At 38.0% G+C, this 20,033-nt stretch overlaps 1 protein-coding gene across 7 annotated transcripts in view; it reads right to left on the bottom strand.

The window, feature by feature from the left end:
- PTPRM (protein tyrosine phosphatase receptor type M) overlaps positions 1-20,033 on the bottom strand; it is a 786,460-nt gene that overhangs the window by 268,737 nt on the left and 497,690 nt on the right. For all 7 annotated transcript variants that reach the window (XM_025429496.3, XM_025429497.3, XM_035718728.2 and 4 more), the window contains 2 exons: positions 6,508-6,781; positions 5,425-5,461 (listed from right to left, as the gene is read on the bottom strand). In XM_025429496.3, the coding sequence (XP_025285281.1) occupies positions 5,425-5,461; positions 6,508-6,781 (311 nt within the window). The remainder of the gene's footprint in view (positions 1-5,424; positions 5,462-6,507; positions 6,782-20,033) is intronic.

Below are 20,033 nucleotides of genomic sequence, written 5' to 3'. Positions count from 1 at the left end.
TGCTAAGTAAGATGAATAAACTACCAGTTGGAGAAGATGGAGGACTCCCGAGGTACTACAGAGATAATTTTCTGGGTAGGATATAGTATGCAATTTTGCATACTGATATAGTCAGTTGTAAACAGTAAAATGTGATTTCTAAGACTCATTAAGAAGTTGATACCAAGTTTATACATATAACATTTTCTTGGTCAGAGACCATTGTTGAAACATTCCCGTATGGTTTTCCATTACTTACAGGAAAATGTGACCTACTCTGCTTTCAAGACCAATTATAATGTCTTATCAAAAACAGAGATCTACCCAATACTGAAAAAAGTTAAATAAAATGAACAAAAAGTTACTTGAGAGTGGCTATGTTGGGCAGCCACGTATTTACAACTAAGTGAAAGGCAAATTGCAATCGGAGGCTCAAAACCCCGATGGAAGAAGTATATATTATAGATATCAGGAGGGATTTTTTTATATGATCTCTATGTTCTGCCTTCTGAAGTATTTATTTGTGACTATTATTTTTAGTTACCAGGAAAAAACTTGATTCTGTTACAAAATACCTTAAAATAGGAGTCAGCCAGCCCAAGGCCTACTTTTGCAAATAAGTTTTATTGGAACACAGTCAGACTTAATTGCTTACACAACACTCACAGCTGCTCTTGCACAGCAACAGTAGAGCTGAGAAGTTGTGACAGAGACCATATGAGGTCTGTGACCCTAACATGTTTACCATCTGCCCTTTACCTGAAAATCTGCTGCACCCTGTCTTAAAATATCAATAAAAATGTATTAAAAAACAGAATACTGCTAAATTTGGTTAAGATAAAGTAAGAAATCCTAAACCTATGCTTTGAAGACAATATCTGATAGTAGCTGATAAATGTAGGATCTCTTTTAGGTCCAAAGGTATGTGTGAAAGGTAAAAAGTGGATCAGACTTCTGAAGCATCATTTCAGCTGCATGTAATGGGGTCTTCTGGAATGTGAGGAAGCAGTATTTATCAAACTCTTTCGCATGACTTTCATGTTACTTGGAAAATTAGTTTGGGTCAAATTATTTGGGAAACATAGGGTTGAACAAAATTAAACAGGTTTCTTTTCCTTATTAACTTCTCAGGGGCCTGGATATACTCATGATGTACATTAGGAAGACTATTTAAGATCAATCAAAGAATATATTTTCTCTACAAAATGTTGAATGACAAATGTAGATCATATCTATATTTCTCTTTCTAAATCCATAGCTAAATGATAACATATTAGCATAGATTAGTGGTCTTACTATATATTTTTTTCTCCTGTATTGAATATGAATAATTAAAAAGAATCTTAATTAGCTTTGCATGTCAACAGACATTCTTTTCAGCTCTTTTGTTGGTGGGTTTTCATTTTGTAGCATTGTGGCCTAGAAACTATGGTATTTCTTTGAACAAAACAGTGAACAGGAAAACAGTCTACAGAAACTTCTCAAAGAGCCTATTGATTAAAAAGAGAAACATTCAAATTTCTGAATCTAGTTAGAAACTGTATCAGGACAATGGAAATCCTTCAAAGTTTTCTGAAGGTCTTCTAGCAAAGCATATGCACGTTGCAGGACAAATGTTAAGTTAAATAAAATACTGAGCTTAAAAACAGTGAATCATTTTTTGCACAAAAAATCCACCTTAAAATATGACACTAGAACAATGTTTTTTTTGTTTGTTTGTTTGTTTAAGACTTTTAGTCTGACTCCTATAATGCTTTTGGAAAGAATTTAGTATGTGTTCTCATGAAGTTTTTGTTTCAAGTTCTGGTTACACTGCTGTTAGCCAAATCATAGCAAAGAAAGGAATAAATACACACATATGACTCTAGCCCTCATACACTGAAAATAAAGGAACCAAACAAAAAAGTCCTTCAAAACATCTATGAACTCAAAATCCTTAAAAATTTAGAAGTGATATATTTATGTACTAGGACGTCTCACAGATTATCTCCTAACATTCAGTAGGTGCTCACATACATTTTAAAATAAATTTATAATAGGAAAGCCCCAAAATGGCTATACTGTCAAGGAGAAGGACAGCTGGTACAATGTTATGGAAAATATTATTTTATGGAAGATTGATGCAAAGTATACATTTTAAATTGATTATTAAGTCAATTAGAATGGATATACCTCATTTAATACGAGAAGTCTTCCTACAAGACAGATTTTGATTTTTAAGTGTATCCTGTCCATTTAGAATTGATAATCAACAAAGCCTTCTAGAACTAGCATAAAAAGAGTTTCAGCCCTACCACTGACCAACAGGCAGTCATAAGGTATGCAAAAGTCAAAGAAAATACATATACTAACCGCTAAGACAGTTGGACCAAAGTGGTCTTGAAAGGAATCCAACTATAAAAATGTGAATGTGATTAAAAATCAAAATAAAACTAAGAGAATCTGAGAATACCTAAGAGCTATTCTATTCACTTTGCCATATACATGGAGGGTAACATCCAAACATCATGCATATTCTATTATTGCATGGTGTCTTTATCTTTTTAACTCAAGAGATAGAATATTCTGTGATGAGTTTGCCTATAGCCCATAATAAAAAGAGTCACATATACCTATGAGAAATCTGGATGTATAAATTAAAGGGTATAGGAAAATATAGGCAATCCCCCAGACATATGGAAATAGGTAGGAACATACCTTGGGTATTTTTCCCATGTCTAATTTTTATGAGGCTTTATATTTGAGATGATTAGTGTCAAAATATACCCATGGAATATGATTAAAATAATCACAACATTAAATTTATAAAGAGTATGAAATATATCTTTAAGAGACATAGCCATATTTGAAATTACAAACTAGATTCCTGTGAAAACAAATCCACCTCCATATTTTCTCTCTAAAGAGACTTGTCAACAGTTGTTTCATGAGAACATCGACATCTTTGTAAATTCAAAATGCTGCTTAGGAAAGTGGTTTAGTGCCTGGAAATTCAATTAATGCACCACACTGTCAGCCATATGTGGCAAAAACACAAAAAGTTTGAGATCTTTTAAATTTCAAGCATCTTTACTGCAAGGTACCAATAGAATGATTAGAACTGCCTATTTCTCTGTTTTGACTAAGTAGTCAAGATGGAATGGCTTCCTCACTGCTGAAAGAATTTTTAGTATGAATAAAGAAAAATGATCTGACTGTAGTGGGGGTGAAACATTAGACTGTGCTGTAAAGGAAGTTCATTGAATCTGTAAATGTAGAACATAATAAAATAAAATAGTGCCGGACAGTGCAGTTCTACCTGCAAAGAGATATTCTCCTGTAGTGTCCTCTTGTATTATGCTCTCATGAATAGAAGTGACAATGTTATATAATGACTATTAACATTCGTTCCCTTCTTTCCCCAAAAGAGTTGATTTGGATAGAGTTTGTTGCTATATAAATGTTTGTAAATGACTCAGAAAATATGAGTGGGGAATATTTAGTCAATCAGGTCATCTGATTACTTAATCATCCTTGGGTGAATTGAAAAACAAATGACATTATTGATTAAATCTAGCTGATGGAAGAAAATGATCCAAATCATCTAATTCAATCTATTGTGAAAACAGCCAATGTCAGATTTCTAAGTCTCTACAACTGTGTTACTTATATAATTATTTAGCTATGTAGCTGAACAGGATGACAGACATTTCACCACTTTCAAAGTAAACTGGGCAGGGCCACAATTTAATAAAGGGGAGAGCAGACACTTATACAATGCAGTACTATAACTGGCCAGAGTTCTGCTGGATTAAGGGCTGTGAGACATAGTCAAACACTGAGGATCGGAGTTCAAAAGTTTAGAATTAAACCCTGACCCACAAATTTGCAGCTGAGGGACCTTGGTCAGTCGGTTCATCTCTAAAAATATGCGTTTTATTCATTTAGAAAATAAAAATAGCAATACCTGCCTCCTTTCTCACAGTAATTTTGAAGAAATAGATAGTGCGTGTATAAAAGTGTTTTCAATTTTTTTTAGCTATGATATTCAATGTAAGGCATTATAAATTAGGCACTGTGGAACTGGATTTACTCTTTCTGAACCCAAGGGGAAATAGAATTCACTCCAGCAACTGGAGCACGGGCAGTGGTGTGGAGGTCTCAGGATATCAACACCTCATTGAAGGGCTTCATAATATCATAATAAATAATAGCTAAGAGCCTATTACAGTTTATAAAACATACCAATATCTGTAATTTCATTTATTATTTATTTACTCCTAAAAATAAAGGCAGTTAATCAGGTACAATCATGATATTAAAAAACTGAGTGTTTCAAAATCAATATAAATAGATTGTTGGAAACAGAACTATGAGGCTATGAGGACCCACAAAATACATATGATGTGAGTACCTGACACAAGGCTTGGCACATACCATGAAACTAAAAAATATTTGTCAAGCTAACTGAATAAAGAGGTCATGTATCTTGACAAAATAAGAATTCAATGAGAATTTTGAAAATGCAGGTGGAAGTCCATGACATATCAAACTATGCTTCCTGACAGGGAAGCAATAAAAACATGGTATTTTTATCCAACAGAACTCAAGTGATTGCCTACGGTCCGATTATGTCTAGTACCACAGACATACAATGCCTTCATGCCATCATTTCTAAATTAAATCACACAGAACTTCATCATGCTCAGGATCACTCTGATGGTCTGAAAGGGTATGCTCAAGTACAAGTGTTAATTTATAATGCCTCATTTTAATGCAGGATTTTACATTTCTTAAAGCATTTTCTCATACACGTCCCATATGTTGGTTAAAACCACGCTGCAAGGTTGAGAAGATGAGGTTACAGCTCGAGCACACACACAACTGTACTCTCTTCTTTAGGAGGGTGTGTGTGGTGAGCTTGTGGTGGTTCACCTAGCCACTTCTACATCCAGTCCCTGATCACATTTTCTTGGGACTTTAACCAGACCTGGGAAACAAAGATCTACTAACATCACCCAGTTACTGGGTTCAATAGACCCGCTGTCAGTGAAAAAAAGCACCTGCTCTCCACCTGGGAGACCTCTTGTCACTAGGTACTTGCTTAAAAATAGGTCATATTTTACTACTTTGCACATCAAGATTCATTGGTCATAGTATTCATTTGGTCCTATAGTTTTAAAAAAAAACATGTACTAAGATCCATAAACACTACTTTTATTGAATTTTGAAAAAGCTAACCATTGAAAACTGCTTGGAACGCAATAATATGATTCCTTATTTTAAAAAGTATCTACATGAAATAGTCAATGTTAACTGCTAAGACTCTAGTACATGCACACACACACACACACACACACACACACACACTTCTTTCAATAAAGTTAACATTCCGAGAAGTTTTGAAATACCATCTAAATTTTTAAGGGACATAAACTGGGAGAACATCCCACAATTTCAACCTACCTTTTGTGGCCACTCGGACACAGTCTATTTTGGTTTCCTGTGTTAAATAAAGAGGGGGAAAAAATCACTATTCGTGTTTTATTTAAAATGAATAAAAATATCTGTAGTTCTATTTACATGCTGATAAGGAAAGATCTCATTGTTCCGAGTGTGGTGTTAATCACACAGTGATTACTCCTGGAACCCCGCTCAGATACAAGTTCCCATGATGATTACAGAAACCACACTCAGATACATTTTCCAGCTCCAGAGCTGGTGGCTGTAGGCATTTCTGGAGCGGATGGTGAATGAGGGGCTACATACAAAATATTTCTGCCTTGTGGCCCTGGCTTCTCCAGATCCTTGCTCACTCTCTGTGCAGATACTACTAGAGGATAACTCCAGAGTCCTGGATTTCCCCCCTTTTCACTGGCAAAAGTCGAGTCAGTGAGGATACTTGGACCCATGTGGTGAAGAAGGGAAACCATCATGGTATCTGGAAAATTCCCACTTCTTTCTAAAGAGACTTTAATATCTTACCAGAGTTCTGGGTTGGTCTGAACAGGAGAGGGGAAAAAAAAAATTCGGGAACAACTCCGTAGTTTTTGTTTTCATCGCATTTTTCTAAAACTATTTTCTCTTAAGAAAAAAAACTGAAGATACCTAATTTAGTCACAGCTATAGGAAGCATAAACTCTCGTGAAACCAAAGAAATGGGACAGAATAGGCTGAAAAGACAGATGTTGTGTATCTCACAAAATTTTAAATGAGCTGAATGTATGTGCTATAGCTATAACTACTTCCCTGCAAAATAGTAAGCTAAGCAGAATTGCTAGCCAACTTTTGGTAACAAGTAAAAACTGAAAATAAAAACCATCATGTTGACAATATACTCTTCCTACCAAAACAAATACAAATATATTCATTTCTTTCCATAGATTTCTCTAGGTGAAAATAAGTTTAGAAAGAGAAAACAAAACCCACATTTGTTCCAAGTAAAAACATACAAAAGCATGCCTTTATTTCTTACTACTATCTTCTTTACTCTATGTTCACATTAATAACTCTAAATAGCCTAAGTAAACAGCCATCTATAAAACTTACCCCATTGGCTCTACTAGCAGCTTGGAAATAAATTCTGTAGCTTTTATGGGGGAGAAGGGGAGTGTTCCAGTATCCATTGTATGTCTTATTATCACCAATAGTAAAAGGCTGAGCAGCTTGGAGGCTGTTTGCTGGGAATTCTGCAGCAAAGTAGTACTGTGAGTTCAGTATTGATGCATTCTGGAAGTGAATTGGCACAGGGTAGCACTTTAGGATTTCTGTTGTCTTTTTAGTTCTTCGAGGACGTTCTTCCTCAACAACTACTTGATAGACACTAGGGGGAAAAAAACAGTATTATCAGTGATATTTTATGATAATTGGGCTGATACCCTTTGCCTTCAATTGCATGGGGCCCATGGGATATCCAAAATAAAGAATGCACTGGATATCATCAATAGTAAGTGCTTAATGCATAATGGATACTCACTTAACACTTGCTCAATACAAGAGGGGGAAGGGGCTTAATATTTTCCCATAGAACTCTCTCACCCCGCCCCCCAAAACACAATGTATTGAGGGAAACAAAGTTCATCAAAATTACAAAAAAATTATCTAACAATCTCTGCTGTTTATGTGAGCAGGACACTAACATTTTTTCACATGTAATTGAAGATGAATTTATAGAAAAATTAACTCAATTTACCTAATGAGTGAATAAATGAAATTATAAATTATATTCACTGTAAGTTTTTTTTAAAAGGCAATGTACTATTTTCTTCAATGACATCTGTATGAATGCACATGAAGTATTAACAAGTCAAAAAACACAATATGTAATGATTCATGTTTAATTAAGGTTTAACTTCCCATATTTTCTTATATTCCTTTGCCCTTCACCATATCAGATCAGTGGTAAGAGATGATGTAAGGAGAGCAGAAAAAAGAGACTGGAATTTCAAAAGCCAAGGCCTTGGAGTTATAAGCAGTTTCTAAGAGTAGATCATGAACTGGGTCACTTTAATCATACGTGAAGATAAGATGGGGATGAGCATGCTCTGAAGATGCCTGAACAGGTGTCCCAGCACCTACCCCCTTTCCTCCCTGTCCCCTTCCAATGTCTGAATTTCAAAGTAGCCACAGGAGAATGGGACAAACCTTGAAGGGATGGATGCTTCTACTAAGATACGTATTTTACCATAATGATGAATATTTGTGCAGTTTGGGTGGGGAAAAAAAAGTTTCTAATACTGAGCAAAAACTAACTCTTGACAGCAGCTTTCAAGAACTGAATCCAGAATAGACGGATCTTGTTCTCATTGTATCAGAAAAGCATTGTGACTCCCTGGAACAATGCTGCAATCCTAGAGTTGCTCATATAGACACTCATCAATGACCAAGAAGAGCAGGAGAGAGGTGCCTAACATCCCTATCTGCCTGGGGAGGGCCTGGAGAGGTCCCTCTTTGGGTCTTGCTCTTGTGAATGCCGAATGTGCACTCAGTGAAATCACCTATTTCTGGGAATACAACTATTTAGCACATTCCATTACAGGAATGCAATGCAGCAGCTGCTGCCCAGTCTATATTTCTGTCCAAATAAAAATCACCTGCTGTAGGACATCAGAATGACTACAGTACAATGATAAAGCAAATTCCGAGTATGATATAAAGTTAAATAAATAAAAACCAGAAATACTTCCTAACCTCCTAACATCAGACCTGATACTATTGGTTATGTAAGACATTCCCCCCAATCTGGTAGAAATCTCACTGTGTGATGGATATGACACAAAAGGATGTATTTAGGAAGAATCATCCTCTATAGAAGACAAGGAACACATATTGAGATAAAGTGGACTTTAATTTCTTGCCCCCTTCTCCCTGACTTCCTACATATATGGTTAAATGTGACAATTTTAAAATATATCTGCAAATTCTGATACTTTTCCCATCAGGAATGGGGCTGGCCAACCTTAATGACAACATACAACCAACAGAATGTAACAGTGGGACAATGGATAACTCAAGGCGTTGGTCAGAGGAGGCCATGCATCTTCAGCCTGGCTCCCCAGGAAGCTTTCTAAAAGAAAAAGCCAGCCACCACATAAATGGTCCAGTGACTCTGAACCTGCCATACTGGAGAGGTCACATGCAGGCGCTCTGCTCTGCAGTCCCAAAGAGCTCCCTGCCAACAACTGGCATCACTGATAGCCATGTGCGTGGGGCATTGTGGAAGGCCACATGACTGACCTTCAGCTGATGGCTGACCTAAGACCCCAAGCTGGGACTGCCCAGCAAAGGCTTTGCTGCCCACATAATCACAGCAGAATAGAAATGTTATTTTCAACCGATGAGTTTGGATATGCAGCAAATATTAAACAGAAGGTCAGGTCATAGAATAGCAAGAGTAAGGGATCAAGGTCAAAGTAAAAGATAGCACCACGCGGGGCAGCTGGGTGGCTCAGTTGGTGAAGCATCCGTCTTCAGCTCAGGTCATGATCCCGGGGTCCTGGGATCAAGCCCTTCGTTGGGCTCCCTGCTCAGTTGAGATTCTGCTTCTCCCTCCGCCACTCCCCCTGCTTGTGCTCTCTCTGTCTTGCTCTCTCTCAAATAAATAAAAATAAAATCGTAAAAAAAAAAAAAAAAAAAAAAAAAGCACAGCGCAGACAATAGCTGATTGATGGAGAAGTCTAACATAGTATGCCACTAAATAGAAACAGCACTAAGAAAATGTGACTAGTCTCTTGAAATGCCTTTTGTAGGGGTTGGGGGGAGAGGGGCATGTGCATTGATCTATGCTCTAATCCTAATTCTGCTAACAATTGGGGTTTTAGATTTTATCTATTTACTTATTTATTTATTCAATTATTTATTTATTTGAGAGAGAGTGTACATGAGCTGGGGTAGGGGCAGAGGGACAGAAAATCTCAAGCTGAATCTATGCTGTGCAGAGAGCCCAACGTTGGGCTCAATCCCATGACCCTGAGATCATGACCCAAGCCAAGACCATGAGTTGGATGCTTAACTGACTGTGCCACCCAGTTGCCCCTCAAAAAACAACAAAGAAGCTATAGATGGTACTTTTACCTTTGACCACAATTCATACTCCTATCTCTCTGCAAGTCATTAATAATTTCCAGGGAGGGAGCTCCTGGATCTGCAGTGAGGCCAGTGCCCGGCTGGTATCCTCTCTAGCTCTCAGTCCTAACCAGAAACTGTTGCCAATGGTACCAGGATAGTAATCACTCATTTTTCATTTCCAGATCCTCCAGATGAAATAGTAGCACAACCACTTCCAGGCTGTCCAATCTCACCATCTTGAATTCTCCTATTACAAACACCTTGTCCTCTATTACTTCACCCTGGCCTGGACCCAATTTTGTTATTTAAATGCTGTTCTCCCCAACACACAGAAATCTTTTGCAACTCTTAGCAGATGACCCACCCTCACAAAAAGATTGAGACCCTTTTATGAACCTTTTATCAGGGGCTTATGATCTGTTCCCCCATTTTGATGTACTCTTGCTCTGACCCACACTCATAAAAATATATTTTTTGTAAAGACTAGTACTCATTTTTGTCTATTTATCAGTATTTTTAAAAACCTCACAAGTTCCTAGAGGAAAGGTCTATGATTTAGTCATCTCTATCTCAGCACAATTAAAATGAAGTCAGCCATAAGGTACATATTTTTGAAAGCATAATATAATCCAAAAGTAATTTCCATTTTATATACATTATATGTAGTGGCAGGGAAGAAATACAGTGGTGATCACAAATATGCTCTGCTTAACTAAAATTTAATACTAGGTTTATTTTGTATTCATTTCTTGAATACTCAAGAGCAAAGAGAAGAAATGATCAAGAAACAGGTTTCATGATGATAAGATGCTGGTTAGATTGTAAGTTTATGCAAGATAACCCACGATTACATAAAGAGCCCTGAGAGAATCAAAAGCTGCCTCTCTGTTTTTCTACCCTCTTCCCACACCTTCATCTCTTACCTCCCATCCATCTTTTCTCCAACTTTGCTAGTATGTGTGCTGGGTTGTGTGTATATTTACTCACTTATTAAGAAATGTTTTTGAGCACGTACTATGTATCAGGCATTGCCCTATCTTAACAATACAGCATTTGACATTCTCTAATGAAAGAAAATTTTGTTTTGTGATTTAAATACCATCTATGTGAATATGGGGAAAGGAAATTAATTTTTCCAAGCAGAAATTTTGTGAGGATTAGATGAAAAATTGAGAATTAAATGATCATTTAGAGGGCCCCCATTTGAGCCAGCTGGTATGTTATACACTTTGCTCCACTCCAGATATATTACTTTTTAAATGGCTACCATCTACTCATCTTCAGATATATTAAAGGAAGAACTAAGTTGACTAGAGCAATTTCAAACCCAAAATGTCTTTTCATCCTTGCTCCACAAGAGAAATTAGATTTGCAAGCATCCAGACCTCAAATCTATTTGCTCTTTAATAATTTAAGCACTGAAAGGTCAAGCAGCTCTTTTCCATTCCCCTTTATCAACGTCCAAGCGCTAATGAAAAATAGCTAAATCCTATCTGCTGCCCAATTGCCACACATTGCTGTCTTCCGGATGGAAATTAACGCATTATTGGCACCTAGGTCAATGGCACCTTAACAGAACTCTCTGACACATTTCTCATTGGTGCAAATAATATCACTTTGCTAGTGAATTTCATAAAATCTGCCCAACCACAAATGCAGTCTCAAAAAGCAGCTTTGAAAATCTTACTCTCTGAATGGTTTTTCTAAAAAGATGATTAAAAAGAGCAAGTTCTTGAGGATGGAAAGCCAAGCAGAAGTTTCTAGCTTAGCGAGCTGAATTAAAATTCTATTATCCTTTTAATGTATTACTCATACTCCCTTTGTTTATTAAAGTTACACCATCCCTATCCTGATTCCACCAATATTCTGGAATTTAAAGTAACATAAAATCTTCCTACGGCATTTGCAATATGAAGGCACAATCCATAGTGAAGATGAATCTGCCAAAAATGTGACATCACTATATCATTACTTTCTTATGGAATGAAATTTAATTTAAAATTTAATTTATGCGAGGCTTTCCTACAGCAAAACTCTAAGGCTTTTACAAGGAGAATAAGAAATCTGCATTTATATAGGCTAGCACATGAAGTATAACTTAGAAAAGAACATCGGAACATCTTTCATGTACTCTGTTAAACCTGAAAGTTCAAATGTGATGAGACACTTTTTTTTTTTTTTCTAACTTTGAAGACATTGAGGGGAAGCCTGCTGCAGAGTTGAAATTGACTCTAAAATTTTGGTCTTAATTCATTTCAAGATTAAACCCTTAGTTGTAAGTTCATTTTTCTTATCCACTTATTCTATTTCTTATCAGCATATAATACTGGAGGGTTATCCAACCAGATAGCAGGACAGGGGGTAAGGAGGAGGGGGGGAGAGGGAGAGAAGTTAATGATCCATTTCATTGTTGCTTTGGCTAATCCTTTAAAGTCTACACTTCTGATCATTCAAGGACTTAGAATATTGTTCATCTCATGGTACCTAAGAGTGCTTTTTAGTTTGATTTGCAATTTTTGGTAAAACTATCTATTCTATATGTATAAAGAAAGAATAAAGGCTGGTATTTCTATCTTCCTGAAGATTATTTTTGGGAGGGAGGTGATAGAAAATGAAAGTATAAATTAGATGCAAAGCGTGTAAAAATGTGTAATTAAAGTTTATTGCCATGCAACAGCACAGAATTTATTTTCTTCCTGTTCTTGGTATGGTCCTTCCCTTTTCCTAAACCTGTCAGCACTTACTGAAATGACACCCCAATCATTCAAACAACCCAGTACAACTTAACTAAGCTTTAAAAATACTGTTGCCTTTAAAAATACTGCCACCAGGGATAAAAGGTCAGTTCAATATGTTCAACATGTTGATCATCATGACTAGGATTCTTCAGAGTCCTTCATGTATCACTAGCACTGAGAGTTGTGGACCTAATACAGTTCTGTTCATTAAGTCACAAATGACGACTGATAACTAGTTTTACACAGATAGTGGGCAATGGGTAACACACCGCACAGCATAAATAGATATGGGGTGGGGGGTGGTGTGAATATTTTATGTTAGCAACTTTAATTTCTCTTTGTCCTGCTCTGTTCTAGGTAAGACTGACCATAAATCGCTTTGGAATATTTTGTGGGACACCACAAATATATTTTATGTTCTCTCAGCCATAATTCATCACAAGGAGCTTGCCTAGCATCCGTAAGTTACTGGTGTTCAGTGTGTGTTGGTGCCCATGCGTGTGTGCATGCATGTGCGTGTGCATGGGCAAGCATGCCTGAGCGTGCAGTCCAATACCCTGCTGCTCAGCTAGTTAGTGATAAAATCTGATATAATAAAATATTAATTACAGCTGAAAGGTTGGGTGAGAAATATGAAGTCAATTACAGTGCCATATCGTGAACAAAGGGCAGGAAGAAAAAAATCCTTTAGTTATGGAGGTTTGGGATAATAAAAGAACAACTAAAACATTAGACTCAGGCTAAGAAGCTCTGTAAAAGGCCACCTGTTATTAATCTCCACAACAGACACCAAATTTCAAGTAAATTAGTCTTAGATGGAACCTCTTTAAGAATGATTTCTCCCCATTTTAACAAATGAAGACATTTTCCTTTGCAGATTTCATTTCACTTAAGCTAATCATAATTTAATCATCACAATTTCGTAACAAACACAAGACTGTAAAAATTATAATTTAAGGTCAGCTACTATTATTCAAGTATGTTTTCTTAAATAGCACTAGTGATTTGAATAAGAATGGAAATCAAATACCATCGAAGCCACACTAACTGTTTTCATTACTCCATGTCTGTGTTATATTCAACTCAGAGTCTTTTGGTCCCTAACAGGAACAATACTGCAGACTAGGTGAGCTGGAATATAAATGCTACCATCCAAAAGGAAGGCAGGTGAACCAAACGGGGGTGCCGTTGAGAGACCACTGAACTCAGAGTCATCATACACAGGTAACTGGGTCCAGCTTTACCACTAAATCATCGACCAACCAGTAAGGTCCTTTCAAGATCTAATATTTTATAACTCCTGGCACAAGACCAGGCAAGTCTCTACATCAGTACATGAGAAGAAAATTATTTCAATCCTGTAACCTCCCTCCTCCCTTTCTAAGCATTGTGCCAGGCATAGGGGAAGAATAAGAGGAGGAAGCAGGTACAGACTGTCCCTGTCCTTGAGAAAACCAGCCTAAGAGTACTAGAAATAGGTGGCTCAAACGGAGAACTATTGTGATGAGAACCTAAAATGGGTTTGTACAAAGTGTAGGGGAATGCAGGGGAGGAGTGACAAATGTTTATGCCAGTCTCAAGCATCAGTTCATTGAGGACATCTGGGCTGGACCTAGTGTCTAAACTTTACCACCAGTAATACCTGAAGCCTGCTGTACTGCCTAGGGCCACCAGCTTTCTTTTTTCTTTCTTTCTTTTTTTAAATTCTATTTATTTATTCATGAGAGACACAAAGAGAGGCAGCACACAGACAGAGGGAGAAGCAGGCTCCCTGTGGGGAGCCCGATGTGGGACTCGATCCCAGGACCCTGGGATCACGACCTGAGCTAAAGGCAGATGCTCAATCACTGAGCCGCCCAGGCGCCCCAGACCACCAGCTTTCTCTCCAAATTAAAAATAAAGGTATGACAACAAACAAAAAAGCTAATGTCTTTATATTGCCTATATAGTCCCCGTTCTCTCCAGCCACTTGTGCTAACACAACCCCACCAAAGCTCCAATAAGCTTTAACATCATACTCACTAATGACTGCTTGTGACAGCTTCCAAGAAGCCCTAAGGACCCTTTATCAATAGTACAGAAGACTGAAGGTAATGGGTTATGCCCTAGGTCAGATACATCCAGAAGTTCCAGCAGGCATGCCCCAAGAGCAATCCCAAAGTGGCAGGGTTTTCCCTCACAATTTTGATACTGTCAGCTCCTGGTAAAACTGCATTAGAGAGTATGACAAGCAGGGCTCTCTGTCTTGACCCCCACAGCCACCCATGATGTCCAAGGTGAGGCCTGAGAACGCAGCTGCCTCTGCTCTCTGTGGGCAGGTGGGGAAAGAAGCCTACTCACACCCAGTCCTGGGCTCTGCTCTGCTCTACCTGTCTCCAAATCACTGTCAGACAAATTTGGAACTACTCTTTCTGTCTTATATAGTCAATCCTCAGGTTACAAGATCCATAATTTCTCAATTTCAGTATTTCAAATGATATCCATGTTTTTTTTTAATTTTTTTAATTTTTTTTTTGATATCCATGTTAATCATTAAGGTCACATCAAAACACTTCAGCTGTGTTTTGGGGGTGAGGGTTTTTGCAGAGTTTGGCCCCAAGGGCCATTTCCAGCTGTCCCCCGTCCACGGACAGCCTCTCTGCTCTCTGGAAGGTTGGCTGCCATTCCCTAAGCATGGGGGCCTGTGCTTGCTGATGCACCTACCTACTGTGGAGGCCCTGGTAATAAGACCAGAGCTCTGCTCTAATACATAGAATGCTTCAGAGGAGATTATGTTGAAGAGAAGAAAACTTGAAAAATAGGGGAAAGAAAGCTATGAACTATATTTTCATGCACAAAAGCAAGTTTGAAATGGAGTTTGAGGGAAAGTTAAATTAAGTTTCATTGTATAAATGCTCAAATACATCTACTCTATTATTATTATCTTCCCCTGCCATTTTTAAAGCTTCTTTTCAAGGGTTCTTGAAGAACAAACTTAGTTTCCAAAATGAATTTTCAAAGAGATGACTGACATTGTCATCATAGAAGCAACATTAATAAAAAAATGATCTTTGTTTCCTGGCAGTAAAGGAATCCAGAGTATTATTTTTTAATACAATAAAATTCACCTAAAATCAGGTGGGGTAAGGATGGTGGTGGTGGTAATAAGAGATTTAGTACCTTTTGTTAACACACACTGTTGCAATTCAGCTATAATAAGTAATAAAAATCCAAGCCAATATAGTAATATAAAATTGAAATTTTACCATTGAATGACATTTTGGTCTTTGATTCTGTATATCACGATGAAAAAAGGAAAAAATTTAGGTTGGAAGTCAGATATTTAGAGCTCTTTTCCTTAAACAATTTTAGCACCAGATAGAATCTTTCAAAAGGTTCGAACACTGACAAAAGAACATTTAGCCCACCAAATTTATGATGCTCCTGCAGTTCACATGTCTTCAAAAAATAAGAGGGAGCAATTAAAAAACCACTATAAGCATTTCAAAAGAGCTGGTATCTTTTTTCTTGATTCTCTGGAGACTATTAAGGATGGAGAAACGAAAAAGAGCATACATGTCAACAAAGAAAGACTGATTAATTTGATTAAAACAATCTAGCACACTAAACACATTTGTTTAATCCAAGTCCTTCAAGTACTCAAAACTGTAAAGCTAAACATTAAATAAATTGTAATGGGAGTTGGGCTTCACCAAAAAAAAGAGAAAAAAAAGTTGGTTTCAAAATAATAATGAAGAAAACAACAAGAAAAATAATCCCTTCTAACCTCTAAGAAGTAACAGTAATAAACCCCAAAGATTCCAATGACCGTAATCTAAAAATCAAAGGTGCAATTAACATGTTTTCTAAATACTAGGAGAGACAATGAAGAGAAGATACTAGTTTGTGATGTGGCCCATGTCTGCAAAGGAAGGTGTAAGCAGGTGGGTTCTGGAGAGAGTCTACCGGGAAGAGATCTGCGGGCTGAGGAGGGAGGGAGACACTCCTGGGAGGAAGCACATGTCTGATGTGCGCCTGTCATCACTGGTCACATGATGCTGCACAGGCCTAGTGCTGTTGTTCACCTCGCTGGGTCCCAGGACCTCCTGTGCAGAAGAATGCCGGCATCTGATGAGGATGTCTGCTCTTGACAGTTAGAAATCCTCTCATAAAGGTCTGAGCATCGGCCTGGCACATGATAGCTTTTCGATCCAAGTCACAATGATCATTCATTTTTTATTATCGAAATTATTACTCCTGTATGACAAACTGCTCAGATCATAACTGAGGTTCAGGAGTATTCTGGGAGTACCTGGAAGGTTTTCCAAGACATGGGCAGAAGAAAAGGAGCCATCACATCATCTAGTTATTGTTACTGCCATCAGTAACAACAATATTCTCAGGCGAGAATAGTGTCAATACTAAATAAGAAAAGCTTTCCTAGTTGAGCAGAAAGTATTTGTGTTAGATACTGAGTGCTTTGCTGTCATTAATTCTCTCAGCTGTCCTCTGAGGTAGATTATTACTCATCCCTTACAGAGAGGAATGGGACTCAAAAAAGTTACATGACTTGCCCAAGTTTCAGTGCAAACAGGTACCAGGATTTAAACCCACGACCATCAAACTGCACGAGATGATTGGCTGCACTGTTTATGATTCTGAATACTTTTGCATCTTCTTTCCCAGGAAAGAGCTGTTATTTGCAACTACTCCAACCAACAGTGGTTGACGGAACAAAAGGTCTTCCGAAACTGAAGATTTTATGAGATGAACATACAGTATTAATACTACACACACACACAGTTCTTACAACTTCCATAAAATTATTTTCAAAATATGGGTTACCTTTATTTATTTATTTTTTCTTTTTATTGGAATTCAATTTGCCAACATTTAGCATAACACCCAGTGCTCATCCCATCAAGTGCCCCCCTCAGTGCCCATCACCCAGTCACCCCAACCCCCTGCCCACCTCCCATTCCATCACCCCTTGTTAGTTTCCCAGAGTTAGGAGTCTCTTATGGTTTGTCACCTTCTCTGATATTTCCCACTCATTTTCCCTCCTTTCCCCTTTATTCCCTTTCACTATTTTTATATTCATGGATTACCTTTAAAACATAGATCCTACTTGTTATTTTTTTTAAGATTTTACTTATTGATTTAGAGAGAAAAAGAGAGTGCGAGCAGGGGCAGAGGGAAAGAGAGAGAGAATCTCAAGCAGATGTTGCACTGAGCATGGAGCCTAATGCAGGGTACAATCCTCAATCCTGAGAACATGACCTGAGTTGAAACCAAGAGTTGGAGGCTTAACTACCTGAGCCACCCATGCACCTCTAAAACATAGATCCTATTTAAGTGATAATCACAGTATGTGGGCATAAATATTAAATAATAGTTATGATTAGAAATCTGAAGTTTATTATCAAAAACAGGGAATAAAATAATAAATCCAAACTATAGCAATCTAACCAACATGCTTTGTTAAGCAAATCCTGATATGATAGTTTTACCCTTTTTGAGCACTTCAGTGAAAGAGCTTTCTCCTGAATTAATCTTCATGACAAGGCTGTGAGATAGGTGGTGTGTACTGGACTCCAGTTTTAAAACTGAAGAAAGGCTCAAAGTTCACAGGATGGCCTAAGGTCACAAACCCAAGGCTTCTGGTCCAGGCTAAGTGTTCTCTTAATTAGATGAAGTCCTATGAATGATTTACATTGGAAACACCAGATTTTACTAAGTAAAACTGTAGTCATTTGGAGAAAACTCAGTGTACCATAGAAGCACCTGCGAGGCGCCTCTCACCCAATAGCCCCTGTGATTGGTGGGGGCCATGGACAGAAGCACTCATCTAGGCGACCTGTTAACTTTCTGCCAGGAAGCCTCATGGGTCAATTTTCCTTCTTCTGTGGCCCTGCCCTGGTAGATTGACCCAATGTGCAAATGCAATCATATTTCTACCCCATTAAAAATCCTACAGTCCTGGGGCACCTAGGTGGCTCAGTGGTTGAGCATCTGCCTTTGGCTCAAGTAGTGATCCTAGGGTCCTGGGATCAAGTTCTGCATCAGGCTCCTGCAGGGAGCCTGCTTCTCCCTCTGCCTGTGTCTCTGCCTCTTTTGTGTCTCTCATGAATAAATAAATAAAGTCTTTTAAAATATCCCACAGTCCCATCATTTGTGTGTGTTAGGGGTAATGGGTGGGCAGAGGATGAAGAAAGAAAATTCCATGCTAAAAACACATCAACTGCAACTGGCATATTCTCAGTGCTGAGAATTTACGTCTTTTTACCTGGGGTAAGGATTGAAGGGGAGGCTGACCCAGGAAATGACTGGATGATACACACTGTCCATGTTAGTCTGGATATATCCTGAGGGCAGTGGAGAAACCCTGATGTAATATGAAGCAGGAGAATGAAAGATCCCTGCAGCCACACTGTGCAGTGGTGACTGGAGAGCCAAGAAAGATAAAAGTATGAACTATAGCAGTGATGGGAGGATGGAAAGTAAAGGAGAAAAGGGGGGGTGTCTGAGATCTAAAGAGATCAGAGGCAGGATAGCTTCCAGAGGAGTCAGTACAGATGTGCAAGCGTATAGGGACCTTCCTGAGGGAATCTGTATTTGCAGTAATAGCTTATTTGAAGTTGCTTTTCTGAAATTCTCTTCTAATTAAAAAAAAATAACAAATTGATTCAAGGGTAAAGGTAGGGTCTTCTTTCATGCTTCTACCCTATATGGATGGGACATGGTATTTAACTTTTATTTAAGGATGAAAATATAAATTCGAAATCCTTCTTGTTCCCGATACATCCAACTAGTTAAAAGGAGATTTCTGTCCTTCAGTTCCTTATCTATAAAAGTTTTCATGATAATTACTTTTGCTCACAAGAAAAAGATGAGGTTCAATCCAATAAACATTTATTGCACACTTAATTAGGTTTGAGGTACTGAATGATATTCAGGAACTAAATTATGAAAATCATTTTGTGATCATTTTGCAGTTCCTATCACATTTACATACACTTTACATAATGATTAGCCTAGGAAAATGCTCACTTTCAGCATTAAATGCACAAATCTAATTAATACTCCTGAGTGCTGGTCAAACCTCATTTACTATGTGTGTGTTTCTAATTGTATTTACTAAGATGACCACTGTTTACATCTCTTTACTTTCTCTTCTCCTAGGCTTTTCTCCAGGTTGTCCCTCTCTTGGGTGGACCTACACGTGCGTCCAGCCCCTCACTGGCCACTTCCTAATTCTCTTTCATGTTTCAGCCTAAATAGCATATCCTGATCCCTGGTTGAGATTTTGTCCTCGATCTGATGCTCTTGGAGCACTCTGGACTCTTCTATCCAGCTTGATCACCGTCTTAGCACAGTTACTTGAACATAAAAGTGCTCAGTAGATGGGGCACCAGGGCGGCTCAGTTGGTTGGGTGTCTGCCTTTGGCTAAGGTCATAATCCCAGGTCCTGGGATCAAGCCTCTCATCAGGGAGCCTGCTTCTCCCTCTCCCTCTGCCTGCTGCCCCCCATCTCATACTTTCTTTCTCTCTCTTTCTGTTACACAAACAAACAAATAAATCTTTTTTAAAGAGTGCTCAGTAGATATTTGGTGAACGAATGAAGAATGAACGAACAATAGCCAAGTGTCAACTGTGAAATTTCCTATGGCACTCTGCATTGTTACAAAGGGTGAGCATTTTAACTGGATACTAATAATTGCAGAGAGCTCTTACTGCTTCTCACTGAGCAGAAAACACTTGCACTGAGACTGGTCAGGGAAACACCTTCAG

The sequence above is a fragment of the Canis lupus genome, chromosome 7, assembly GCF_003254725.2.
Source record: "Canis lupus dingo isolate Sandy chromosome 7, ASM325472v2, whole genome shotgun sequence".
Taxonomy (NCBI): Eukaryota; Metazoa; Chordata; class Mammalia; order Carnivora; family Canidae; genus Canis; species Canis lupus.
Note: the sequence above shows the minus strand (reverse complement) of the source record. Positions and strands in the feature narration are given on the sequence as shown.